The 21,544-nt window shown below is 39.0% G+C and overlaps 1 protein-coding gene across 1 annotated transcript; it reads right to left on the bottom strand.

Annotated features, from left to right (window-relative positions):
• Window positions 1-1,945: 1,945 nt before the first annotated feature.
• On the bottom strand, window positions 1,946-19,566 carry LOC137260809 (uncharacterized). The gene is made up of 3 exons (XM_067798373.1): window positions 19,455-19,566; window positions 3,527-3,700; window positions 1,946-3,339 (listed from the first exon to the last, which is right to left on the bottom strand). Exons 1-3 carry the CDS (start codon window positions 19,564-19,566, stop codon window positions 1,946-1,948), a joined length of 1,680 nt encoding a protein of 559 aa, XP_067654474.1.
• Between the last annotated feature and the right edge of the window lie 1,978 nt (window positions 19,567-21,544).

Raw genomic sequence — 21,544 nt, 5'->3', positions numbered from 1 at the left:
TATGAATATACTCCAGAATGTGTCCGTGTCGCAACACAGCAACCAGCCTTTTTATATATATATATATATTCAGTCATTTCCCGAAAGTTCGGGCTCATACGACCATCGCAAACACTGGTGAAATCTCTAGCAGCCTCCCTGAAGTAGCAAATAGAGGGCAGATAATTCCCGGACAGCCTGCTACCAAAATCGTAACAATGCTGACCATCTATTATACGAAATGTGACCCATCATAATTATTATTCAAAACACTAAACGTTGTGACCCAATAATAATTATTACTTAATTAATAACAAAAATATACAGAAACTACACACTTGTAACAATATGTGCAAGCATTGATATGAGCTTATCTTATTAAAATGGGCGTAAAACTCAACTCGCCCATTCACTCACTCACTGTAAGTGAAAATCTTGTGCTGCAGAAAGATCTTAAGTATCTTCACCATGTATACATATAAGCAATGGTGACTGAAATGAATCCTCTTGTGCAAATTGTACATATATATGTGCAAGCATTGATATGAGCTTTTCTTTTTAAAACTCAACTCACTCACTGTAAGACAAAAGCTTGGGTGCCTATAATTGGTGGAATAAATGCAGTGGTAATGCTCACAATAATTATGATACTGTCACTCGAAAATACATCTAAACACTGTTACATTTTTGCAGCAACGACATGAGAAATACTGACGTCTTTTCCATATTTTGATTGAAAAACATGTAAACATGAAAGTGACAGTCTAAGTGGCAATTCGGTCTTTTACACTGCACGTTATTTATAATGGAAATTTCAATGAACTATTTCCACCTTTAACGGTTTTTCACATTGTAAAGAACCGGTAAAATTTTAGTGATAGTATGCTGTGTAATGTTACGTTAGCCGATGGTAGCGCCATTTTTGTCAGTCACTAGCGGTTTCAAAACGTCAATGGACACGCGAAGGGCCGGTATAGAATAGGCCTTCAGCAACCCATGCTTGCCATAAAAGGCAACTGTGTTTGTCATAAGACATAAGGCGAGTGGTCGGGTGACTTGGTTTACCCAAGTCATCGGTTCCCAATTGCACAAATCGATGCTCTTGCCTGGTGATCATTGGATTGTCTGGTCCACACTCGATTATTTACAGACCGCCGCCATACAGCTGAATCTATGCTGAGTGCGGCTGTGGCGTAAAATTGAACTCACTCACTCGCTCAAAACGTGAATGAATGGTAGCTTATACCCTTTTACCTAAGTTGCATCGGTGAAATGAAAAATACCTCCGGAAATTCCTATTAAATATGAAAGAAACAATAGTGTTATGTCCATACAACTAAAATACGTCTCAAAATATATTCATGTCAGTAATGGAATTGAACTGTTTTCCTAAATCACCAAACGCGCCAGACAGTACCTATCAAACAATAAAGTACACTTTTTGCATGGCGTCACTTTGCCATTCTCGTCAGTCCTCTCGCTATTAAACGTACACTTGGTGACCGACGTCACGAATCATATGAGCTGTCATCGCCTCGTACAGCCTCTTACAGTACACTACTCAACAGCAGTTGCTTCATTTCGTTCACATCAATGGTGGAAACGTTTTTGTTTTCGACAGGTAAAGTGCCTCAGTCCGATTCACAATTTAACATTGACACGACAAGTTGAAATTGGTCACATTCCCACAATGCATGCGTGTCACACTATAATTCAGCAAAATATTCATGTATCATTCCACCACAATGCAGATCGTAACATGACAATTAATGGGGTATTATGTCATAAAAATGTAAATCTCACTTGGCTCAGTCTGCATCTTAATGCCAGTACGAGTGTTAGTATCAGTGAACCAAAGGAATTAAGAGACACGCCAGTGTTTTTGTGTATATTTCTGGACCGTTACAAAAGGTCATGCAATTCGCCAATACTATGGGTTTTGGTGTACATATTTAAGCATGCTATATCACAGTTCTACGAACCATTCAATTTTGGCCACACCAGTTACTATGCTGTGGTTCCCGCCCGCTCCAATGTTGTATGTGTAGATTTTGTAGCTGCCCTCAGTCGTTATGATAGATGAAACCATGCGGCATGTGTCAGTAAAACGGACGTTGTTTCCCCGTCCTATAACCAAGTCTACGTTATGGATAATATTCGCTGCTATTTGGCCATTTCTTGAAACATCAACCGTGTCCACCTCTAAAGCCTTGTAAACCCCATTTGTGTGAAGTACGCCCACTCGGAGTGATCTCCCTTCATTCACATTGCTTAACAAAGTTGACTTTGACCCAGACAGTACAGTCCCGGTATCATCTGTGCTCAAAACCTTATCCCACTGTCTAGAGTCTAGGAACCAGGCTGAGTATTTCTCTTCCTCTTTGATTTCCTTTACATGAGGGGACTCCGGAAAGTGAGTACACTGTACCACGCGACCACTCGTAGACGCGATCATCCAAGCTTGAAGCGACCCGGATGAGAAGGCATCTTTATCAGCTGGTAACCAGAATTCCTTAACACCTACAGTCACGTGTCCATCGAACAGAATTACTTCCCTTGCCTTTGCAATCACGTGTGCAACTTTAAGCATGATGTTATGTCCATATTGTACTCCTCTGAATAGATGGCGAATGTGTTTCTCATTGTTTGTAGGTGAGGCCTTTGTGTCAAAGACATGATGCCAACACGTGTCGGGACACCAGGACATGGAACAGTTGCGTGGTTCTGTGTTCATAAATTCCCCTGTCAAACGCCATCTCAGGACGTGCTGTCTTCCCGATGTACAGTCCTTGTGTATGAACCAGTATGGAGGTGGGTAAAATGCAAGTCGTTCGTATTCTTCGTGCGATACATCAACTGTTCTCTGCCCACATACAGTGTTGTTACGGTCATCTACGTGGTAGGTATCAAAGAAGGGGTCAAATTCTCCCTCTGACAGACTGGTCAGTACAGATCCTGTGTCACTGGAATGGGATGTTGATATGCACTGATCGTTTTTCACAAACCAAGTAATATTTAAGTGCATTGTGGATATCGTCTCGTTCCCACTGTCATTCATAAACATATAAGAGCTCTTTCCGTCTGACACAAACAGCTCGTACTCACGTTGAGGGGATGTTTCAAAGGAATCCCAGGACAATTTTGTCAACCCTCTTACTGTCATCCCCCAAATTCCTGAGTACATTTTCACGCCATATAGACTGATGTAAGCGGCCCTGCTCCAACTGCTGAAGTCAGCTTTAACTCGAACTGTAGGTTTACAGGTTTTAGAAATTCGATTCCTCAGAGCATATCTCTGGTGAATCGGAGTAGTTGATGCTGTTGTCGTGGCCACCTGCTGCCATGAACTGTGACACGACACTGCAAATGTTGTAGAAGGAAAATAAATTAAATATACAGCATTCGACACGTTCATTTAAACAACTGTTTAATTATAGACCAGAGGTGGTGTGGTGGCCTAGTGTTTAAACCGTTCGCTCGTTACAATGAAGACCTGGTTTCTATTTCCATCATGCATAGTAGCTACATATAATGTACAGTTACGCACCTGAACAAACCAAGTCGATTTCTGACCATGTCCCATTAGACAGACACACTGCCTTTCCAGTCCCCAATGAAGAATACCCTTTAACGCAAAGATAGTTAGCTTTGGCATTAAAAGTCGTGCTGGTGTAGTCGACCTTTGCGCCGTCCTGATGTGGAGGGAAGCCGCAGTCTACAACTGAGGGATCAGTTTAAAACGTACACATACATGGAATATAAACATGTCTTATCAATAAAACATGTGAAAAGAACGCAATGTAACCATATCAGGACCAGGGTTTACTTCAAAACTCCTACAGAAACATCTAGATATCCAAATAACTTAAGTTTATAGTTAACAACACACACCTAATATAGCATATAGTACATCCGTAAACACTGAGAGCTGAGTCCAAAAGTATATCGCCAAATGCTTGATACTCCTTGCCCCTTGTACCTCATCAACTCAAAACCCCAATTCGTACCTTTTAGGAAATGTATTGGGAAGGGTGATGCTTTCGCTGGTTGCCTTTTCCAGGGATACCTGTGGGAGACTGGATTTTTCAATAATATTTCGTCCGCTTAGGAAACCAATGTAGGGTGTCATTCGCCCATTTATGGCGTGAGGTGCGGGTGGAGGTGATGGGTGAGTGAGTTAAAATTTATCGTCACATCGGCAATAGTTCAGCCACATCGTAACGAGAACGATTAATTACAAAACTACATTAATTAATGGCACATTGTAAAAACCTGTCAACGAAGGACAGTAAAGCTAACTAGAATATAACAGAAGAATGTAAAACTAGTGATTACACCTGAAACAGTTTAATTATACAGCACAATACAATATAAAAGTGGATTAGAGAATTACAGTAAACCACCATACTAGGGACCATGGGGACGTGCATTACGTTTCCTACCTGCATGAACCCTAGCTGGATTTACACCATCTCCTCAGCCACTGACTTTTATGCAGAAAATCAGCCGTGCATTAAAACGACAAAAATACGATTGAATGCCTGGAAACCTGTACATCAAATGTTTTGGGACCTAAGTACCCTCTCAGGAGGACAATAATTTTACAGTAGTTTCACCCCCTTTAAGGGTACAGCCACTAACAAATTGACTTACTAATTTAAACTTCCAATTTGAAAATATTTATGCATTTACAAATCAGTTAAGAGATCTAATTCTTTTAAGGAAACAATGATTAAAGGAGTACTGGTATTGTAAAAAGATCCTTTATAGTTCGTGACCTGTCCCTTGTACAAAACGCAGGATCCTCACCTTTTAGCACTTGGCGTTATTATTGAAGGGTCAAGCCAATTTTAATACTGTGTAATGAAAGCAATAAATCACTTATAATAATGCTTCCAGTGAAATAGACCCGTGAAGGTCCCGGGGTAGAATAGGACTTCAGCAACCCATGCTTGCCATAAAAGGCGACTCAGCTTGTAAGAGACGACTAACGGGATCGGGTGGTCAGGCTCGTTGACTTGGTTGACACATGTCATCGGTTCCCAATTGCGCAGATCGATGCTCATGTTGTTGATCACTGGATTGTCTGGTCCAGACTCGATTATTTACAGACCGCCGCCATATAGCTGTAATATTGCTGAGTGCGGCGTAAAACTAAACTCACTCACTCACTCACTCCAGTGAAATATCCAATCTTTAATGCCAGACCCGTAAAGTTCCTGGGGTAAAATAGGCCTTCAGCAACCCATGCTTGCCATAAAAGGCGACTCCGCTTGTCGTAAGAGGCGACTAACGGGATCGGATGTCATCGGTTCCCAATTGCGCAGATCGATGCTCATGTTGTTGATCACTGGATTGTCTGGTCCAGAATCGATTATTTACAGACCGCCGCCATATAGCTGGAGTATCGCTGAGTGCGGCGTAAATCTAAACTCACTCACTCACTCACTCTATGATCAGCTTCCGAAGCCATAGTTTATGGATGATCTAAATGGTCACAACCCACTTTGGGGCAGCACTAATACTAAAGTCAAAATACTTGAAGATTTTATTTCCAGTAATGATCTGTGCATATTTAATGACTAAAGTACATATCTCTACCCTCTAAGTGGTACTTTTACTTCTCTGGATCTGCCTCTTGCAGATTCTATTTTACTGAATGAATTTGATTGGTCTGTTCATAATGACCTTTGTGGAAGTGATCACTTCCCAACTATTCTTTCAGAACTAACTCCATCTGCTTCTCATTCACATACAAGATGGAACTTTACGAAGGCTGACTGGTCTATATTCCAACCTATTCCTAAATCGAAACTGCGACCTGCCTATTTCAGCGATGTAACCGATCGCTTTCAAATCTTTGCTGATATTTTAAATGAAACAGCTGATGAGTGTATACCGAAGTCCTCTACGAATCCATATGTACGACAACCATGGATTAATACAGATTGTAGACAAGCTTGAACAGTGAGGAAAAAGGCAGAAAATTATTTCCGTCGTCACTCAACTGTCAACACCTTGAATAAATTTAAAATGCTCAATGCGAAGGCACGTCGCACCTTCAAACAAAGTAAACGACAATCTTGGAGGAACTGTGTGTCCAAACTTAATTCACGTACACCACTATCCAAGGTATGGAACATGGTTCAAAGAATTAAAGGTAAAGTTTCAAAAGCTGCTGTTCACCATATTAAAGATGGGGATAATTTAATTAGTGGCACATCTAAAATTGCAAATAAAATTGGCGAAACTCTTGCCAACAATTCATCGTCGGCGAATTGTCCCTGGGTTTCAGAGATATCGGAAACAACAGGAAAAGACAAAGCTTAATTTCGATTCAAATAACGGCGAAGATTACAATGAAGCATCACACAGATCCGTCGAATTACAGGCCGATATCTCTCACCAGCTGTGTCTGTAAAACCATGGAACGTATGGTGAACAACATAACTTGGTATCTTGAAACCAATAACCTTATCACAAATATTCATTGTGGTTTCAGAAAAATCATAGTACCATTGATCATTTGGTACGTTTAGAATCCTTTGTTAACAATGCTATAGTCAATAAACAACATGTAGTATCGATTTTCTTTGACCTTGAAAAGGCTTATGATACCACCTGGAAGCATGGCATTTTGAAGGATCTGCATGATTTTGGTTTGAGAGGCCGTTTCCCTCTTTTTATATCACAATTTTTAAAAGACAGGCAATTTCAAGCGAGTTGGTTCAACCCTGTCTGATCATTATAATCAGGATCGGGGTGTTCCCCAGGGCAGTATTTTGTCGCTGAACTTATTTAGCATTAAGATCAATAGTTTATCCAAGGTTTTCAATGATTCAATTGATACATCACTTTTTGTGGATGATTTTCCTGTTGTGGTAAAATATGCATACCATCGAACGCCAACAGCAGTTATGTTAAAATAAAATAAATAAATCGTGTCTTGAAAATGATTTCAAATTGAAATCTGTATTAAACTCAAACTTATTAGACAATTTGTGTTCGGTGTATAGACAGCTTAAGTTCTTTGGGTTTTGATATTTGGAAAATGCAGTTAAGTAAAAAAAAAACTCTGCTTCATTGCCCGTCAGTGTCTACACCTTTGTAGGAAATACAAACCGCATAAAGACCCTGAACTATATTTAAGTGGCACTCCCATTAAAGTTGTAAAGGAGGCCAAGTCCTTGGGCCTATTTTTCGACTCCCCTTTAACCTTTTTGCCGCATATGAAATCCCTAAAATCCAAATGACTGAAAGCACTCGATCTGTTGAAAGTTGTTGCCAACTCTAAGTGGGCAGGGGATCAGGCTACCCTCCTACACCTATATCGATCACTGTTCCGTTCAAAACTTGATTATGGCTCCATCGTATATGGCGGGGCCTGCAAAAGCAACCTTAAACTATTAGACTCTGTCTGCCATCAAGGTCTAAGACTTACCGATGGGTCTTTCCGAACTTCACGGCACCCGTGGCGAGCCACCTCCTCGTGGTGGGTGCTGGGTAACGCCAAGAGCTCGCCGACACCCCCGTAGTGGACCCGGGGGGATATTTGATCCACCAACCCGTTTGCCGTGGGTTGCGGCCCTGTGTCGGTGGCGGAGGGGATCCTGGTGGTTGAGGGCAATGGGAGCAAGACCTATGTTCCTATTGCTCAACACACCACTTCGGCCCTAACTTCACCTAGACGGGTGGTTGAATGGGCCCGATTCAACCAATCGGCTGGTCACGCCAAGCCCTGAGCATCACTATATGTAATGGTGCACAAAATTTTGACAATTGTACTGTGTGTATTATTAGGTCTTGGTCGATTTTTAAGTCTTATGAATTTCCATTTTACAAATTTATGTTTTTGCCTAGAGTCGTATGCCCAGAAGGCGGTGGCTCATGGGCCAATCTGGTGGAATAATTAAACTTATAATTTTTCTGCTGGAGTATGTCATCCGGGTATCCTTGGTGCTGCAAGTCGGAGACCCGCTTGTCATTAGCATTGTCCTTGTGATACTCCGTGGTGGGTGGGGAGCGCGGATGATGAAAATGTATACATTAAAAATGGCTTATGAAACCCCAACTAAGAAAACCAAACGTCCTCTTGAAACTGATCCTATTGATGATGACCTGCGACCGTCCAAATCAATTGATTTTGGCCACGTTTTTTAGTAATTGAAACTATTGACAAGACACCTTTAAAGCTGAACCCTTTCGCCATATCTAAAGGTATTCAGGGCATTGCTGGAGAAGTCAAAAACATAAGAAAGTTACGGTCGGGTGCGCTGCTGGTCGAATGCGCTAAAAGACAGCAGTCGGCCAACCTTATGAGCACTGAATCGTTCGTCGGTGCTCCAGTTACTGTCACTGCCCACAAGACCTTAAATACAAGCAAAGGCATCGTCGGAGACCGCGATCGACTATTTACTGTAATGTCAGAACTTGACATTGGGTACGAAATGAAAGATCAAGGTGTGCTCTGCGTCAAACGTTTTTCAACCCGTAAAAACAATGAAACTGTTCCAACCAACACGTATCTGTTCTCCTTTTCATCTCCGATAGCTCCAAAATCATTGAAGGCTGGTTACTGCAACATCAAGGTTGACGTCTACATTCCGAACCCGCTGAGATGTTTTAAATGCCAGAAGTACGGCCATGGTGTAACTACTTGTACATTGTCCGTTGTGTGTGCTCACTGTGGTGAGAAGACACATACAACGGAAGATTGCACAAGTACCTTTAAAAAATGCACCAACTGTTCAGGAAACCACTCATCTTTTTCGAAAGAGTGTCCGATTTGGAAAGAACACATGGAAATTAACAAGATCAAATTTACCCAAAATATCAGTTTTTCTGATGCCAAAAAACTTGTAAAGAGATCTGAACTTCCAGACAGTTATGCTTCTATAACCAAAACATCAACTGAACCAAGCCATAAAATATCTACTTCTTCCACAAGCTGTCAAACAAATTTGACTTAGGTCAAATGTGATTCTCCCCAGATTTTCTATCCTACTACATCATCTCAAACTACGGAATCACTTCCAAGTAAGTCACAAAAGCAGTCAGAATCAGCTTCTGATCCTAAGCCACCCTCTCAGTCGCGTTCACAATCTCAATCGTCATCTGATACGCAGTCAGTTAGTACAAGCAAAACTAAAATGATGCATGAGGCCTCACAAAAACTTAGTGGAAGAGCCCCGAAAGGGTCGGAAAATAAAATTCAGCTATATAACAAATATGGATCTTTGGAGGACATGGACGTGTCTGAAAACGTCCATTCTAGGGCACATAGCTTGTCGCCCTCCAACAGAGTGCGGGGTAGATCCCCAATAAATCCCCCCAAAAGATAGTTTATTCCAATAATATTGTACAGTGGAACTGCAGAGGATTAAGGACTAATTTACATGAATTACAGCTATTAGTCCAAGATTTTATAATAAACCTTCAGCGATATGTCTCCAAGAGACATATTTAAAACAAACAGATACATTTAATTTTCGTCATTTTAATTCATATCATTGTTTTTCACCTCCGGGTGATCGGGCCACTGGCGGATCATCCATTCTAGTCAAACAAAACGTTATTCAAAGCCCTGTTTCACTTAATACTAATGTGCAGGCTGTTGCAGTGAGAATTACGTTACATGTAGCGTTTACGCTATGCTCTCTTTATATTTCGCCATCTTCGACGTTTGCCAGAACTGATCTTCAAGCTCTATATGATCAGCTCCCGAAGCCCTGTATTATAATGGGAGATTTAAATTGGCACAACCCACTCTGGGGTAGTGTAACTACAAACACTAAAGGGAAATTGTTGGAGGACTTTTGTTCTGACAATGATTTATGTATTTATAATGATGGTTCCAACACATATTTACACCCTGGTACAGGGACCTATTCTGCTCTTGACTTATCATTGACAACTTCAGAACTACTAAATGAATTCGAATGGTCAGTCCACGATGACCTCTGTGGAAGTGACCATTTTCCTACTATGTTAAAAGCTGTAACTCCATCCGATGTTCCTCCATCATCAAGACGAAATTTTAAATAGGCAAACTGGGCTTTATATGAAACACTGTGTGTTGACAAACTTAAACCTGAACGTTTTATTGACGTTCCCGGTGCTATTAAATGCTTTTCTGATGAACTGAATTCCATAGCTGATGAGTGTATACCAAAGTCCTCTGTAGTTCCACATATAAGAAAACCATGGTTCAACGATGAGTGCAAACAAGCTAGGAAGGCAAGGAAAAAAGCAGAACATTATTTCCGTCGCCATCCTATGGTGCATAATTTAAATAAATTTAAAATTTTAAATGCTAAAGCACGGCGTACTTTTAAACAGAACAAACGCCAATCTTGGCAAAATTATGTATCCAAAATAAATTCTCGGACACCAATGTCCAAGGTATGGAGCATGGTCCAGAAAATTAAGGGTAAAGGTACTAAATCTACTGTCCATCATCTTAAACATGGCGATCAATTACTTACTGATAAATCAGATATTGCTAATAAACTGGGCGAAACTCTTGCTAAACATTCTTCCTCTTCTAATTATGTACCTAAATTTCAGCAATATCAAAAACAACAAGAAAAGAAAACTATTAATTTCAATTCTGATAACGGGGAAGATTATAACGAAACGTTTTCTATTCATGAACTCCATACTGCTCTTGATCAAGCTCATGACACTGCTACTGGAGCTGATAACATACATTATCAACTCCTGAAGCATTTACCAGAATCCTGTTTAGAGACGCTCTTAGCAATATTTGATGATATTTGGACTTCCGGGAAATTTCCTTCTTATTGGCGTGATGCCATAGTAGTACCAATACCTAAACCTGGACGTGATTATACGGATCCATCCAATTATCGTCCGATTTCGTTAACTAGTTGTGTTTGCAAGACCATGGAACGCATGATAAATAATCGACTTGTTTGGTACTTGGAAACAAATAGCCTTATAACAGATATACAGTGTGGTTTCCGGAAAAACAGGAGTACTGTCGATCACTTAGTGGGTTTAGAATCATTTGTGAAAAACGCACTGATAAATAAACAACATGTTGTGTCTGTCTTTTTTGATCTTGAGAAGGCATATGACACCACTTGGAAATATGGCATTTTAAGAGATTTACATGACTTCGGGTTACGAGGTCGTTTGCCTGAATTTATAGCCAAATTTTTAAATAACAGACAATTCCAGGTCCGTGTGGGTTCAACCCTGTCTGATCATTACAATCAGGATCAGGGTGTTCCACAAGGCAGTATTTTGTCTGTTACTCTTTTTAGCATCAAGATCAACAGTTTATCGAAAGTTTTACATGATTCAATTGATGGATCGTTATTTGTGGAAGAAATATGCATACCATTGAGCGGCAATTGCAGTTGTGTTTAAACAAGATAAATAAATGGTGTCTTGAAAACGGCTTTAAATTTTCTAAATCAAAAACTAACTGCATACATTTTTGTCGTAAATACAAACCACATAAAGACCCTGAACTGTCTCTAGATGGGGTGCCCATTAAAGTTGTGAAGGAAGCCAAGTTCTTGGGTCTTATCTTTGATTCACATTTAACCTTTTTACCACATATTAAATCACTTAAAACTAAATGCCTGAAAGCACTTGACTTGTTGAAAGTGGTTTCAAATTCAAAATGGGGAGGGGATCAAGCTACTCTTCTCCATCTCTATCGATCACTCGTTCGTTCCAAACTCGATTATGGCTCAATCGTCTATGGTGGAGCCTGCAAAAGCAATCTTAAACTTCTTGATTCTGTCCATCATCAAGGTCTAAGACTTTGTCTTGGATCTTTTAGAACTTCACCTATTGACAGTCTCTACGTTGAGGCTGATGAACGATCTCTTGAGGAGCGCCGTATAAAGTTAGCTTTACAGTACATAACTAAATTATACTATAATGAATCTAACCCTGCATATAACTGTGTGTTCAATCCCCTTTATGAGGATTTATACAACAAAAAGTCTTCTCTTGTCCCACCTTTAGGACACAGAATTGAACCATTTATTTCTGCTGCCGGCATTCAGTTGAAAAACATAGCTGCCTCCCGTCTTATTTCTTCTCCTCCTTGGCAGTTGGTCAGGCCCCAGGTAGACCTGACATTGACCACATTTAAAAAATCAGAAACTAATGAATTACAATATAAGCAAGAATATAATCAATTAAAACATAAATATAGCAATTATAAATCCTTATTTACAGATGGGTCCAAGGATGGTGGCGCAGTAGCTTGTGCCACTGTCATTGGATCCAGAACAATATCTTCTAGATTACCTGATAATAGTTCTATTTTCACAGCTGAAGCTAACGCCATATTAACAGCTCTCAAATATATTCAAAGACACCCTAAACATAAACAATATATAATCTATTCAGACTCTCTTTCTTGTCTTCAATCAATTAAAAATTTATCATGTAAACATCCGCTTTTATTTGAAATTATTGAATTGTATAATGATCTTGCAACTGGCCAATACGACATCGTCTTTTGTTGGTTACCCAGCCACGTAGGCATTTCTGAGAACACAATGGCCGACCTTGCAGCCAAGGCAGCACTCAGCAAATCCGTGACACCACTTCTTATCCCATACTCTGATTACAAAGCTAGCATTAGAACCTACATCCGTGATCTGATGCAGAAGAAGTGGGACACCCAAGTAGGTATAAATAAATTACATGAAATAAAACCGTATATTGGTTACACCTACTTGGGCTGTCAGTCCAGATTTGAAGAGGTTATTTTAAGACGATGTCGTATTGGCCATACACGATATACACATGCATACCTATTGAAAGGTGAGGATCCTCCGTTTTGTATCCCTTGTGATGAGAGAGTCACGGTCAAGCATATCCTGCTTGACTGTGTTGAATTCTCCATCACAAGGGATAAGTATTATACAGTTAAAACAATCACGGATCTTTTTACCAGCATTAGGTCTCATTTAATTATTGGTTTTTTAAAAGAAATTGATTTTTTGGCTGAATTTTGAAAACTTGTTGTATAAATAGATGTATTTTAATTATTGGAAGTTTGGATTAGTAACTTGAATTGTTGGTGGCTGTACCCTCGAAGGGGGTTGAGGTATTGTAAAATTATTGTCCTCCTGAGAGGGTACGTAAGTCCAAAAGCATTCACAGTAAATTTAAACTTTCCACTGTTCTTAATCGTAGTATATGTGTATTTTTAATTTTTGGCTAGATGTGACTAAATTGCTGACAGCTGAGGGGATCATGTAAATCCAACTAGGGTCCATGCTGGTAGCAAAGGTACTGTAAGTCCCCATGGCCTCTAGTTTGGTGATCTACCTTCAGTTCTTGGCAATCTGTAGCCTGATTTTATGTTGTATTGTCCGAATAGTGATATTAGTTTTAACATTCCACACTAGTTTTAATCCCAATTGTGATATTCTAGTTATTTTACTGTCCGTCGTTGACAGGTTTTTATAGTATCCATATATTTCATTTCAGTATTTAAAGTTCTCGTCACGATATGGCTGAGATATTGCCGATGTGACGTTAAATATTAACTCACTCACTCACTCACTCCGAACTTCACCTATTGACCATCTTTACGTTGAGGCCGATGAACCATCTCTTACACAACGTCGTATAAAATTATCCTTACAATACATTATTAAATTATATTCTAATGAATCTAACCCGGCATATAACTGTGTGTTCAATCCACTTTATCAGGATTTCTACGAGAAGAAGTCTTCTCTTGTTCCACCTCTAAAGCACAGAATTAAATCCTAAAGGGCTTTCTTTCTGCTGCCGGCATTGAGCTGGAAAACATAGCTCCCTCCCGTCTTCTTTCTTTTCCTCCTTGGCAATTGATCAGGCCACAAATTCACCTAACATTATCTTCCTTTAAAAAATCAGAAACCAATGAATTACAATATAAACAGGAATATAATCAATTAAAAAGTAAATATAGCAATTATAAATCCTTATTTACAGAAGCTTCTAAGGACGGTGGTGCAGTGGCTTCAACCACTGTCATTGGATCCAGAACAATATCTTCTAGACTACCAGATAACAGTTCTATTTTTACAGCTGAAGTAAACGCCATACTAACGGCTCGTAAATAAATTCAAAGACACCCTAAACGTGAACAATATATAATCTATTCCAACTCTCTTTCTTGCCTTCAGGCTATTAAACATTTGTCGTGTAAAGATCCACTTTTATTTGAAATTATTGAAATGTATAATGATCTTGCAACTGGCCAATACGACATCGTCTTTTTTTGGTTACCTAATCACGTAGGTATTTCAGGGAATATACTGGCTGACCTTGACCTAAGGCAGCACTCAACAAATCTGTTGCACCACTTCTTATTCCATACTCAGATTATAAAACTGCAATTAGATGTTATATCCGTGATCTGATGCAAAAGAAGTGGGACACCCAAGTGGGTATAAATAAATTACATGAGATAAAACCTTACATTGGTTATACCCACTTGGGTTGTCAGTCCAGATTGGAAGAGGTCATACTACGACGATGTCGTATTGGTCATACAAGCTATACACATGCATACCTGTTAAAAGGTGAAGATGCTCCATTTTGTATCCCTTGTGACGACAGAACCACGGTCAAACATATCCGGCTTGACTGTGTTGAATTCACCATCATAAGGGATAAATATTTCAATGTAAAAACACTTTCGGATCTTTTTAACACAGTCAATACTCGTTTAATTATTGGATTTTTAAAGGAAATTGATTTCCTTGTTGAATTATAATTGATATGTTCTGTAGATAGTTGTATTTTAATGGTTGGTAGTAGAGATTAGGAACATTGATCATTAGTGGCTGTACCCTCAAAGGGGGTTGAAGTATTGCAAAATTATTGTCCTCCTGAGAGGGTACGTAAGTCCCAAAATTTATACTTTCCAGGACTTTGAAGCGTAGTATTTGTGTTATTTTAAGTTTGGCTAAAATTTCTTACAATAGCCAGCGGCTGAGGGGATGGTGTAAATGCAACTACGGACCATGCAGGTAGCAAAGGTACTGTAAGTTTTTGGCGATCTGTAGCCTGTTTTTATACTGTATTATAACGATATCGGCTTTAACTTTGCACACTAGTTTTAATGCTAATTGTGATATTCTAGTCGTTTTACTGTCCTTCGTTGACAGGTTTTATAATGTACACAATAGTCGTTTTCATTGCTGAATGTTCTCGTCACGATATGACTGAAACATTGCCTATGTGACGTTAAATATTAACTCACTCACAGGACTCAGGAGAGCTTTTGGAGGAATGGGATGCAATTCAACAAGCCTACTTCATGAACTTGATTAGGATCATGAGGAATAGGTGCACATGTGTCGTGGTGGTTACACACGATATTGATGCACTGACTGAGTAATGTTTGTTTTCACTTTTATATGCGCTGAATTGTTTCAATATTTGTACGGGCATCATCTTTCAGTGAAGTATGCATCATTTAACTCTTCAATAATGACGTCGAGTATATATATTCATGTGGCCAATGCGACATCGTCGCATGATGATCTCTTTAAATCTGGACTGACAACCTAAATAGGTATAGCGAACAGAAGGTTTTATCGCATGTAGTGAGTGCGTTAATATTTAACGTCACCTCGGCAATATTGCAGCCATATCCTGACGTGAACAGTTAACCATGGACAGGACTATATGTATCTTACAACAACCTGTCAACGAAGGTCAGTAACACAACTAGATTATCACAATTTGAAATAAAGCTAGCGTGGAACGTTAAAACTAATATCACTATTTAGACGACGCAATATGAAAACAGGCTATAGATCGCAAACAACCGAACGTAGATCACCAGAGAAGGGACCATGGGGACTTACAGTGCCTTTCCTACCTACAAGTACCCTAGTTGCATTTACACCATCCTTTCAGCTGTTGACGATTGTAAGAAATGCTAGCCACAATTTAAAACACTAGAAATCCTAGTAAGTTCAAATTTAATTCAAATGTTTTGGGGCTTACATATCCTCTCAGGGGATAATAATTTTACAGTACTTTAACCCCTCCTCGAGAATACAGCTACTAACAATCTTAGTTACTAATTCAAACTTCCAATAATAAAATATATATTTATTTACAAATCACTTAACAAATCTAATTCTTTATAAAATGCAATAATTAAATGAGAATTTACGTTACTAAAAGATCCTTCATAGTTCGTGATTTAAAATAGTTATCCCTTCTGATGGAATATTCAACACAGTCAGTCAAGATATGCTTGACTGTAATTCTTTCATCAAAAGGCATGCAGAACGGAGGATCCTCACCTTTCGATAGGGATTCATAAGAATACCTTGTATGGCCAATGCAACATCGTCGCATGATGACCTCCTCACATCTGGACTTACAACCCATGTAGGTATAACCAGTATAGGGTTTTATTGCATGTAATTTATTTATGCCCATTTGGGTGTCCCACTTCTTCTGCATCAGATCACAGATAAAAGACCTAATAGTGGTTTTATAATCTAAGTATGGAATAAGAAGTGGTGTCACAGATTTGTTGAGTGCTGAATGGGCAGCAAGATCGGCCATCGTCTTACCTGAAATTCCGACATGGCTGGGTAACCAACAAAAGACAATGTCGTACTGGCTAGTTGCAAGATCATCTTACAATTCAATGATTTCAATCAAAAGTGGATATTTGCAAGAGATACTTTTAATAGACTGAAGGCAAGAAAGACAATCTGAATAGATTATATACTAAGAATGAAGATTTTATTTTAACAGCTCTTAAATATATTCAAAGACACCCTAAATGTAAACAGTATATAATCTAGTCTTTGAAGGGCATTTAGAAGTGAAATGCATAAGAATGAAGATTTTATGGATATCAACTTCTTTATATGAGAACACAACGTTTCGGAGTTAATGCTTACTCCTTCATCAGGTGATTGAGAATGGGGTACAGAGCTATATTTATATGTACAGGTAAAACAATAACCAAGTAACAAGTGGAATGAATTAACGAAAGCTGGAAGCCAGTATAAACAAGCGCTGATAAGAACCCGACAGTTATGATAACAATGATAGAAGTGTCTTTGAATATATTTAAGAGCTGTGAATATGGCGTTAGTTTCAGCTGTAAAAATAGAGCTCTTGCCTGGTAATCTATAGCTAGAAGTTATTGGTCTGGATCCAATGACCGTGGCACAGACCACTGCGCCACCGTCCTCTGAGCCATCTGTAAATAAGCATTCGTAATTGCTATATTTACTTTTTAATTGATTATATTCCTGTTTATATTGTGAGTCATTTGTTTCTGATTGTTTTAAATTTTGCCACTGTTACATCAACTTCTGGTCTAACCAACTGCCTAGGAGAAGAAAGCAGACGGAAAGGAGCTATAGTTTCTCGCTCAATGCCAGCAGCAGACATGAAAGATTTCACTCTTACACTCAAAGGCGGAACAAGAAAAGACTCTTTATTGTATAGATACTATCCTATTGTATAGAGGATTAAAACAGTTACATGCAGGATTTAATTCATTAGAATATAGTTTTGTTATGTACTGTAAGGATAATGGTAATGCCAAATACAAATCTTATATGTAGCAATGTTCAGAATGTTAACCCAGCCATGTATGAACGTATTGACAGGTGGCCGTCTGCAAACCTCCGTAGAGCAACAGTAATGCAAATAGTAAGTTTCATTAGATATTGTATACATTATTTGACGTTTGAATAGCATATATTGTAGGAATTATCATTTGGAATATTTTGACCATTATTAACTGTGTAATTTGATAGAAAACTGTTCTTGAAGCATGTTACTGAAATGCACTGTCTGTCAACATTCAAGCGTTGTATGTAACAATTTTTAAGTGTTTATTTGATAGTCTTGAAATCCAATATTTTAACATTCAGAAAGGTTAAATCTAAATGTTTAAATTAATGTATTAATTAATCGTTTTGTTTCTTTTAGTTTCTTAAACCGCATCGATGGATTGTCAACGATAACTGTTCACGCGTACCGAAAATGTCACAATAAATCCCTGTCGAATCGAGTGTTTGGACTTGTTTTCTTGCCTCGATAGATAATTTTATACGTCGTTGGGTAAGGGATGACTCATCGGCCTCAACATAGACTATCGATGGGAGAGGTTCTGAACGATCCAAGACAGAGTCTTAGCCCTTGGTGGTGGACAAAATCTAATAGTTTTTAGGTCGCAGGCACTCCCAGAGACCACGGGATCATAATCAAGTTTGGAACGGATTAGTGATCGATATAGATGAAGGAGGGTAGCTTGATCCCCTCCCCATTTAGATTTGGAACCGACTTTGAACAAGTCAAGTGCCTTCAAGCATTTAGTTTTCAGGGATTTTATATGGGGAAGAAACGTTAAGTGAGAATAAAAAGTTAGACCCAAGAATTTGGCTTCCTTCACAACCTTGATGGGCGTGCCATCAAGAGATAGCTCAGGGTCTCTATGTGGTTTGTATTTACAGCAGAAATGTATGCAGTTAGTTTTCGTTCTAGAGAACTTAAAACCATTCTCAAGACACCATTTATTTATCTTGTTTAAACACAGTTGCAGTTGACGTTCAATAGCATGCATATTTTTACCACAAGATATATTAAAATCATCCACAAATAACGATCCATCTATTGCATCGTTTACAACTTTTGATAAACTATTTATCTTTATACTAAATAATGTGACAGACAAAATATTGCCTTGAGGAACACCCTGGTCCTGATTGTAAAGATCAGACAGGGGTGTACCCACTCGAACCTGAAATTGCCTGCTCCTAAACTGAGATATAAAATTAGGTAAATGGCCCCTTCAACCCAAAGTCATGCAAAGCTTTTAAAATACCATGTTTCCATGCTGTATCATAAGCTTTTTCCCGGTCAAAAAAGATTGATACAGCATGTTGGTAATTTACAATGGAATTTTTAACGAATGATTCCAACCAAACCAAATGGTCATTAGTACTTCTATTTTTTTCGAAAACCACACCGAATGTTCGTGATAAGATTATTCGTTTCTAAAAACCACACCAGTCGATTATTGACCATGCGTTCCATGGTTTTACAAAAGCAACTCATCAATGAAATAGGCCTATAGTTTGATGGATCAGTATGATCCCGGCCAGGCTTTGGTGAGGGAACAACAATGGCATTACGCCACGACGGAGGAAACTGTCCAGTTGTCCAAATATCATCAAATATTTAACAGTGTTTCAAGACAACAGTCAGGTAAACGTTTTAAAAGCTGATAGTGGATATTATCAGCTCCTGTTGCTGTATCATGAGCTTTGTGCTAAAGCAGTATCAAGCTCATGTAGTGAAATACTTCATTATAATCTTCACCTTTGTCAGAATTAATATTACGTTTAAATTTTTCTTGTTGATTTTCATATTTTTTTTAAATTGAGGATTATAATTAGAGGATGAAGAATGGACAGCTAAAGTTTCGCCCAACTTACTTGCAATGTCAGATTTATTGGTTATCATATTGAAGCCATCTTTCAGATGATGAACGCTAGATTTGGAACCTTTACCCTTAATTTTCTGCATCATGTTCCACACCTTCGTCATAGGCGTACGTGAATTGATCTTTGAAATGAAGTTCTTCCAAGACTGTCGCCTATTTTGCTTAAACGTACGTCTAGCCTTGGCACTATTTATTTTAATATTATTTAAATTGTGAACGGTAGGATGCCGGCGAAAGTATTTATCTGCCTTCTTCCTACACTTTCTGGCCTGTTTGCAATAGTCAGTAAACCATGGTTTACGAATGTGTGGTGTCGCAACGGACTTAGGAATAGTTTCATCAGCTATTTGATTCAGTTTATCAGAACAACTGAATAGGGCCAATAGCATTGACAAAGTAATCAGATTTTAATTCGTCAGTACGAAGTGTCTTAAATAATTTCTATTTAGCCTTCGCAAAATTCCACCTTGTTGTCGGTGGATCATCACTCGGATTTATAGCAGAGAGAACTGTGGGGAAATGGTCACTTCCACAAAGATCGTCCATTCAAAGTCAGTATAAATATTTGGGTCACAGAGCGACAAATCAACTTCAGAATACGTACCAGGATGCAAATATGTGGCTGATCCATCATTGAATATGCATAAATTATTATCTGCAATAACGTCTTCTAGGATTTTCCCCCTGGCATTGACAGTATTACTTCCCCATAGAGGGTTATGCCCATGTAGATCCCCCATGATGATACAGGGTCTCAGGAGCTGGTCAAACAGATTCTGAAGATCGGACAAAATGGTTTAGTCCCAGCAGAATGACTGATTGCTGCCTTCGTACACATTCTATCAAGAGAAAACCATTCCTGAGACGTGTGACATTTTTAACCTCTCCGCAGATACCTTGAATACCCTTGGAGATGGCAAAAGGGTTGATGTTTAAAGGACTCCTATCAGCACTTTCTGTCACTAAAAACCTTGGCCAGGAATCCTTGTCAAATGAAAATATCTCTTCATCAGATGAAGAAGACATATGTCTCCCTTTTGATGTTTGGCCGAACCAGATGGAGTGTTAGTAGCCATGGTATATAAATATAATTCGGCAACTCCACCGACACAGGGGCGCAACCCACGGCCAACAGGTTAATGGACCAAATATTCCCCCGGGTCCAACACGGGGGGTTGGCACTTAGCTTTATCCAGCACCCACCAGGAGGAGGTGGCTTGCCCGGGTGCCTTTTATCACATGTAATTAATTTATACCTACTTGGGAGTCCCACTCCTGCATCAGATCACGGATATAAGACCTAATGGTAGCTTTATTATCATTGTAAGGAATAAGAAGTGGTGTCACAGATTTGTTGCGTGCTGTTTTAGCAGCAAGGTCAGCCAGTCTGTTACCAGAGATTCCTACATGGCTGGGTAACAAAAGACGATGTCGTTTTGGCCAGTAGCAAGATCATTATACAATTCAATAATTTCTATCAAAAGTGGATGTTTACATGACACGTATTCTATAGCCTGAAGGCAAGAAAGAGAAAAAATATATATTGTTTATACTGAGGGTGTGTATTGATATAGTTTAAGACTGTTAATATGGCGTTTGCTTCAGCCGAGATAGATAGATATTGTTCTGGAGAAATGACAGTGACACAAGCTACAGCGCCACCATCCTTGGATCCATCTGTAAATAGAGATTTATGTGTGTTGTATTTATACGTAATTGGCTAAATTCTTGTTTATATTGTAGTTCATTAGTTTCTGATGTTTGTTAAATGTGGTCAGGTTTAGGTCCACTTGAGGCCTAATCAATTGCCAAGGAGGAGGAGAAAGGAGACGGGAAGGAGCTTTATTATCCAGCTCAATGGCAGCAGGCGATATAAGTGGTTTCATTCTTAAACCAAGAGGCGGAACAAAATATTTCTTATTGTACAAATCCTCATAGAGAGGATTGACGACAAAGTTATATGCAGGGTTTGACTCACTGGAACATAGTTTTGTCGTACACTGTAGGGCTAATTTTATACGGCACTGCTCAAGAGATGGTTCATCAGCCTCGACATACAGGCTGTCAACAGGTGAAGTTCGA

Source organism: Haliotis asinina, chromosome 14 (assembly GCF_037392515.1).
Source record: "Haliotis asinina isolate JCU_RB_2024 chromosome 14, JCU_Hal_asi_v2, whole genome shotgun sequence".
In the NCBI taxonomy this organism is placed as follows: Eukaryota; Metazoa; Mollusca; class Gastropoda; order Lepetellida; family Haliotidae; genus Haliotis; species Haliotis asinina.
This window is presented reverse-complemented; position numbering and strand designations above follow the sequence as displayed.